An 8,018-nucleotide genomic window follows, 5' to 3' on the forward strand; every position below is an offset into this window, starting at 1 on the left:
GACAATATTGCAATTCCTACTTACCATATTTTCAATTTAAGCCGACTAGAAAGTTTGTGGCCTCAGGCTTGAAGAGAAGCAAAAGCCCCCCTTACTGGCTCAAATAGCCAACCAATCAGCCTGTTACCAACCCTTATTCAACTTTTGGAAAAAATTGTGTTTGACCAGATACAATGCTATTTTATAGTAAACAAATTGACAACAAACCTTCAGCATGCTTAAAGGGAAGGACATTCATCAAGCACAGCACTTACACAAATGACTGATGATTGGCTGAGAGAAATTGATGATAAAAAGATTGTGGGGGCTGTTTTGTTAGACTTTAGTGCATCTTTTGACATTATTGATCATAGTTTGCTGCTGGAAAAACATATGTGTTATGGTGTAATATTATTGCTTCCGCCACTCTCCTCGCCTCTCCCTGGGCTCGAAACCAGGGACCCTCTGCACACGTAGACAACAGCCTCGAAGCACCGTTACCCATTGCTCCACAAAAGCCACGACCCTTGCAGAGCAAGGGGAACAACTACTTCAAGGTCTCAGAGCGAGTGACATCACTGATTGAAACACTATTAGCGCGCACCTCGCTAACTAGCTAGCCATTTCACATTGGTTACAATGGCTTTACACCCCCTGCTATTTTGTGGATAAAGAGTTACCTGTCTAAAAGGACACAGAGGGTGTTCTTTTTTTTAGCCCTTTTTTCTCCTCAATTTCGTGGTTTCCAATTGGTAGTACTGCATCGCCACAGGAGTCGCTAGTGCGCGATGAGACAAAGCTATCCCTGCCAGCCATACCCTCCCTAACCCGGACGACGCCATGCCAATTGTGCGCCGCCCCATGGGCCTCCCAGTCGCGGCCAGCTGCAACAGAGCTTGGACTCGAACCCAGAATCTCTGGTGGCACAGCTACCACTGCGCCACCCGAGACAGAGGGTGTTCTTTAATTGAAGCCTCTCCAACATAATCCAGGTAGAATCAAGAATTACCAAAGGCAGCTGTCTAGGCCCATTACTTTTTCAATCTTTACTAACGACATGCCACCGTCATTGAGTGAAGCCAGTGTGTCTATGTATGCAGATGACTCAACACTATACATGTCAGCTACTACAGTGACTGAAATGACTGCAACACCTAACAAAGAGTTGCAGTTAGTTTCAGAGTGGGTGGCAAGGAATAAGTTAGTCCTAAATATTTATAAAACTAAAAGCATTGTATTTGGGACAAATCATTCACTAAACCCTAAACCTCAGCTAAATCTTGGACTACATTATGTGAAAATTGAGTAAATTGAGGTGACTAAACTGCTTGGAGTTACCCTGGATTGTAAACTGGCATGGTCAGAACATGTTGATACAACAGTAGCTAAGATTGGGAGAAGTATTAAGTACCTTCTTGACAGCACTGTCAACAAGGCAGGTCCTACAGGCTCTAGTTTTGTCGCACCTGGACTACTGTTCAGTCGTGTGGTCAGGTGCCACAAAAAGGGACTTAGGAAAATTGCAATTGGTTCAGAACAGGGCAGCACGGCTGGCCCTTGAATGTACACAGAGAGGTAATATTAACAATATGCATGTCAATCTCTCTTGGCTCAAAGTGGAGGAGAGGCTGACTTCATCACTATTTGTATTTTTGTGAGGTATAGACATGTTGAATGCACTGAGCTGTCTGTTTGAACTACTGGTGCACAGCTCGGACACCCATGCATACCCCACAAGACATGCCACAAGAGGTCTCTTCACCGTCCCAGAGTCCAGAACAGATTATGAGAGGCGCACAGTACTACATAGAGCCATGACTACATGAAAGTAATGTAGTAATGTAGTCAGTAATTAATGCAAGCAGTAAAATTAGACTTAAAAAACACATAAAAATACACCTTATGGAACAGCGGGGACTGTGAAGAGACACAAACATAGGCACACACACACACACACACACACACACACACACACACACACACACACACACACACACACACACACACACACACACACACACACACACACACACACACACACACACACACACACACACACACACACACACACACACACACACACACACACACACACACACACACACACACACACACACACACACACACACACACACACACAATAAAATACGCACTATAAACACATGTACAATTAGATTTAGTACTGTAGATATGTGGTAGTGGTGGAGTAGGGGCCTGAGGGCACACAGTGTGTTGTGAAATCTGTGAATGTATTGTTGTTTTTTTATTGTAGAAACTGCCTTAATTTTGCTGGACCGAGGAAGAGGGATCCATAATAAATACAAATACAAATAGTGTATGTTAATGTTTCAGAGAATTGGTGAGGGGATTGGCGTGTTTACTTTTACATTAAGATATGCAACCTAGTGTTGGCTAATGCTTGCCATTATGTAGATCCCATTCTCAAAATATATAATCAAGTAAGTGCTATAGATAGGGGATGCTGAATACACATGAAACGACATATGTAGAAGACTTTACAATCCTAGAAAGAATCACTTCTAGAATGTATTCTCAAGTGCACTTGACTTCTCAATCTCACCTCTTCAATTCTTCTGTAGGCTATCACTGACGACAGCCCGTCCAGTGCTGACAGCCAGGTATTCATCGTTCCGTTCCGCGTACAGCCAAGTGCGCGCACTCGTGCTGTCTTACGTCACTGTGCTCGCTCCTCTTCTCGCGCGCTGGTTAAAAAGAAGGAGGAAAGAGCAAGGGGAAACATGTGAGCGCTCTGAGGATCTAGTGAGAGACAATTTTGTGCTTACTTTTTTGACCCAATGCACTGTGCTGAAACGGATTTTAAATCAGAAGGAAGGACACAAATTAAGCTTACTGCAATTCTCAGAGTTTGCTTATTCTTTGCTTTGTTTTCTTTACGAGAGAAAAATGTGTATTTCTGGGGTATGCCATCATAACCAGCACTACCATTAATTTATTTTAAATAACATTTTTTTCTTTAGCAAATATTTAATTCTGATTACTTTATGCGTATACCTTTATTAAAGTAAAATATTATAATCCTTTACCTGTGATACAGCATATAGGTCTATATAAATATAGATAATAGAGTATTTTGTAGTTTGCACCGTTGCTTTCAACAGTGATTTCTCTCACATCTTTTGATTCCAACGTTTTTTCAATATGAGGCATTTGAAATTTGTACTCGTGTTGGCTATTGCAGTCAACGTTTGGGAATGTGGGGATTCGAAATTTGGCGAGAAGGGGGAAATAAGCCCGAGGAGAAGGAGATGTTACGACGGGAGCATGCCCAAGCGACTGAAGAAGAGGGAAAGAAAACTGTCAGTGGACAGCGGTGCAAGCAGCGGGGAAGTTTGTCACAGGTTGTACCCTCGTGTGTCATGCTGCCCAACCAGGCGTGCTGCTTATCAGATAGTCCACCGGCGTGATGCCAGGGTATGTTGGGCTCGTTGCATTCTTTCATTGTGAGAGCTGTCTGTCTGTAGGCTAAAGCCAAACGCCCCGGGGAATGTATGTACTGCGTTGTGTGTCTTTTCGACTTGTTGTTGACAGTAGTAGAATGAACGATATATGAGGGAGGTGGGACTGTGAGAGGAAAATTCAACTGCAGCCTACTTACAAATTCTGTCGTTGTCCTGCTACTCTATGCTGTTTCTTTATCAGTCACATTAAATATGTAGAAAATCCACAACTATGTTGTTTAAAAGTGGGAAATGATATAAGCCTCCTGATTGTTGGTCTCGAGCGTGTCCAACGCGTTACAGTGTTACCATGGTTATGTTATAACCTTTTACGTTCATCCCCGCGCTTCAAAATAACACCACAGGAGCGCAGTCCAAGGGAGTCAGCACCATTGGCTATCGTTCAATTATACTAAGTTATTCTTTGCGTCCCACACCGCGGCTATGCGCACGTGTGGCATGTTTGTCACCGCACTTAGAATGTATTTTGCAACAATGTTGCATGTTATTATGTTTTTCTTCTTTCCAAACAGTTCCTGCACAGCATGTGCGCGTTTACTGTACACAGCCTACGCTGATGTCCGTTATAGACAAATTATTAATTATCGTCATGTTTAACTGCATGGATAAATCTTTAACACAGTCTTCATAGGCTACGTGGAGTTCACGGTAGAATTCGCCATATTCTCATGTAAACCGCTCCCAACGAATCGACATATGCGGCTGGGTGGTATCTCACTTTGTGTTGTGACAAAAACCATATTGCGTCATTTAATTTGCTCAAGTCATGCAAATAGGAGGAAAAACCCTGAACGGAACAAAAATAACTTCGACTTCTCCTCCCTACTACACTGCCCACACACAGAGCTCTTTTTGCTTATGGCAAAATAATAACAACAACACCATTGTGTTTGTTAGTTTCACTAATTGGTGAAGCTGGAGAACATCAGTCTCCCCATTCAGTCCCTCGACTCTGTCCAAGTGTTAAGGCTGCTGAGAGGGTATTATTCGTTCTTCACTCCCCCCTCTCACACCCACCCCTCACTAACTTACACCTATTCCCAAAGGGCAAGTGTTTTGTTGAAGATTTTTAACACCAGTCTTAGTGTTGCCTACAGCACAGCCTCTTTTCTCTATAGGGGCTATGTGTGGTGGTCTCCCTCTTTCTCTCTCTCTCTCTCTCTCTCTCTCTCTCTCTCTCTCTCTCTCTCTCTCTCTCTCTCTCTCTCTCTCTCTCTCTCTCTCTCTCTCTCTCTCTCTCTCTCTCACCCCCTGTGATTCCTGATGGTGAGACCTTATGAGGCTTGTGCAGCCCACATTGTCTAAGATTGAATGACAAGCAAATGTTTTCAAGTGTGACCTTTGTGCATTGATATGTTTGTTCCGGCAATTTCTCTGACAAAAGCCATTGTGCCGATCCTATCAAAGAAATGAGTCCTCCTGTAACAGCTGCTCCTCTACAGTGAGCTACTTACACGTCTGGCTTTGTGATCACGTCTCTGTGAGGAGGACAACGACCACCATAAAGGAGCTTATGGAAATGCATTTTGCATTTGGGCTGCTCATGTGAACTGGCAATCTTGTGTTATTGATGTGCTATGACACATTTCCCCCCACATGCCAAGGTATGTCACACAGATGGATGTTGTGCGCGTGTGTGGGTCAGTTTTTTTTTTACCTTCGGAGACTTGTGTCCCTTGCATTTCTGTTCCCCCAGTAATGCTATAATAGCGCTTGTACAGACCAGGATCGAGCCTACTGACTGAGAATTTCTCTTTCTCTGCTTTTGAGTAGCGAGGCGGTGGTGAAATTTTGCTGCTAAACACAACAAACAAAGGTCCTCTTGTTCTGGTTTGTGGTGATGGCAACATTGGAGCCCATCCCAGCAACATATGGGCACAGGGTATGGCAGAGAGCCCACAAATGCTCCTCTCCATGGACTGTGTGCCAGCCCATGGCACGCCGAATCAATGGGCAATTTAGAGCAGGAGGGCGGGCGGTTAGGCATGCCTACGGCGGTAGTACTCGCATATATTTGGAGGGGTTAGTACTAGTATTAGTATAGTAACATATACTGTTACCACTTAGCAGACACTGTTATCCAAAATGACTTTGAATACAGTGAGTGGATACGTTTTAGTATCTGTATACTGCAGGGATTAAACCCACGTCCTTGCCGTTGTTGGCGTCAATCTCTTACCAACTGAGCCACACCTGACCACTACAGTTACAGAGCGAGAGTAAGTTAAAACACACAGACATGGACAACCAGGTTTCAGCCCAAGCTAAGCCTACCCTGCCTAATGCTGACCTGTCAACACTTCTAAAGGCTAACGGCTTTTAGCTGCTCTGCACTCTTTATTAGTATAGTATTAGTATGAGTATATTTATTAGTATGTTTATTAGTATATTTATTGCTTGTTTATAGCCGGGTTTATCAACCTCTGTGTGTGCTTCTGGCAAGTTCTAATCACCCGTGTTTTACAATGTCCCGGTAAGAGGAGTAGAACAAACATTCTTTGGCCATCTCTAGTCGTGGTCCTGAGGGGCTATAAAACAACCAAAGGGCCTGTGTTCAACCTGTGGTCACAAAACGGTCTCGAACACGACCGCAGGGTGGCCGTATCCTTAAGAAACAGCTTTCACTTCCAGACCTAGTCAGGTTATTGTTGAACTGAGAGAGAGAGAGAGGGAGAGAGAGAGAGAGGGAGAGAGAGAGAGAGAGAGAGAGAGAGAGAGAGAGAGAGAGAGAGAGAGAGAGAGAGAGAGAGAGAGAGAGAGAGAGAGAGAGAGAGAGAGAGAGAGAGAGAGAGAGAGAGAGAGAGAGAGAGAGAGAGAGGGGGAGAGAGAGAGAGAGAGAGAGAGAGAGAGAGGGGGGTGTCCATATGTTGGACCCAGGTCTGTAGGCCTAATTGACTAGGACAGACTGCTAATTTGTTGATACCAGTGCGGGAATGATGTGCCTGTCTATCTCTAAATTGGTGTTTACACACGGACGGACCTCACACAGTGCAAAGCACTACCAGCCTGCCTGCTGCCTAAGCAGCACACATGTCTGGATGCAGGACAGATTACGTTGTGTTTTATTACACCTAATTTGCTACGTAAATAATCCCTGCTAATTTCTGGGGCCTAAATCTCTTGTTTACTTTTGTTTAGCGACCTAAGTAACGCTTCAAACCCTCTAATTCGGCTCCATCCATTTTGGCCCCAGCCGCCCCGACATATGAAATGTAATTTGAACTTAACTGTTTGTGCACTTAGGTAAACAAGTTGTGAGGGAGAGAATCTTTTTCTCAGAATGTGCCGCGTATTGCAGCGGTGGATAATTGAAGTTAGGTTATATCATCTCCATGCTAATGTCTTACAATAATGTTTATTATTAACTGGGTGGTTCGAGCCCTGAATGCTGATTGGCTGAAAGCAATGGTATATCAGACAGTATACCACGCGTATGACAAAATATGTATTTTTACTTGTCTGATTAAGTTGGTAACCAGTTTATAATAGCAATAATGCACCTCACGAGTTTGTGGTATATGGCCAATATAGCACGGCTAAGGGCTGTGTCCAGGCACTCTGCGTTGGTTTGTGCATAAGAACAGCCCTTAGTCGTGGTAAATTGGCCATATACAGTATAACACCCTTTGCATGGCTTGTAATTTGATGGCATGTCAGCGATATTGTGTGATTAGGCCTAGGGGGGGGGGCTAATTATACAATATCGCTGACATGCCATCAAATTACAAGCCATGTTGAGGTGTAAAACATTAATGCTCACTAAGTCCGTATTTTAATCAGTCATTTTTCCTTGTTGCGTGTGGTCCCTCCTTCTAGATCTTCTCCACCAATAACACGGAGTGCAGCCGTCTCCTGGAGGAGATCAAGTGTGCACACTGTTCACCCAACGCCCAAGTGCTGTTCCACTCCCCCGAGTCGGACAAGGTCCCCCTCAGAGAACCCCACCTGCCACGCCTCTGCCAGGACTACTGCCGAGAGTTCTACTATACCTGCCGCGGACACATACCAGGTAACCATTCTACTACACCTACCGCTAAGATATACCAGGTAACCATTCTACTACACCTACCACTTAGATATACCAGGTAACCATTCTACTACACCTACCACTAAGATATACCAGGTAAGCATTCTACTACACCTACCACTAAGATATACCAGGTAACCATTCTACTACACCTACCACTAATATATACCAGGTAACCATTCTACTACACCTACCACTAAGATATACCAGGTAAACATTCTACTACACCTACCACTAAGATATACCAGGTAACCATTCTACTACACCTACCACTAAGATATACCAGGTAAACATTCTACTACACCTACCACTAAGATATACCAGGTAACCATTCTACTACACCTACCACTAAGATATACCAGGTAACCATTCTACTACACCTACCACTAAGATATACCAGGTAACCATTCTACTACACCTACCATTAAGATATACCAGGTAACCATTCCACTACACCTACCACTAAGATATACCAGGTAACCATTCCACTACACCTACCACTAAGATATACC

The 8,018-nt window shown here is 43.9% G+C and overlaps 1 protein-coding gene across 1 annotated transcript in view; it reads left to right on the forward strand.

Annotated features, from left to right (window-relative positions):
- The first annotated feature begins 2,726 nt into the window (after positions 1–2,726).
- Positions 2,727–8,018, forward strand: part of LOC124002189 (hedgehog-interacting protein-like) — a 56,872-nt gene continuing 51,580 nt past the window's right edge. Inside the window, exons 1-2 of the mRNA XM_046309529.1 lie at positions 2,727–3,432; positions 7,296–7,488. Of these exons, the coding sequence (XP_046165485.1) occupies positions 3,160–3,432; positions 7,296–7,488 (466 nt within the window). The 5' untranslated portion in view covers positions 2,727–3,159. The remainder of the gene's footprint in view (positions 3,433–7,295; positions 7,489–8,018) is intronic.

The sequence above is a fragment of the Oncorhynchus gorbuscha genome, linkage group LG17 (genome assembly GCF_021184085.1).
Source record: "Oncorhynchus gorbuscha isolate QuinsamMale2020 ecotype Even-year linkage group LG17, OgorEven_v1.0, whole genome shotgun sequence".
NCBI lineage: Eukaryota > Metazoa > Chordata > Actinopteri > Salmoniformes > Salmonidae > Oncorhynchus > Oncorhynchus gorbuscha.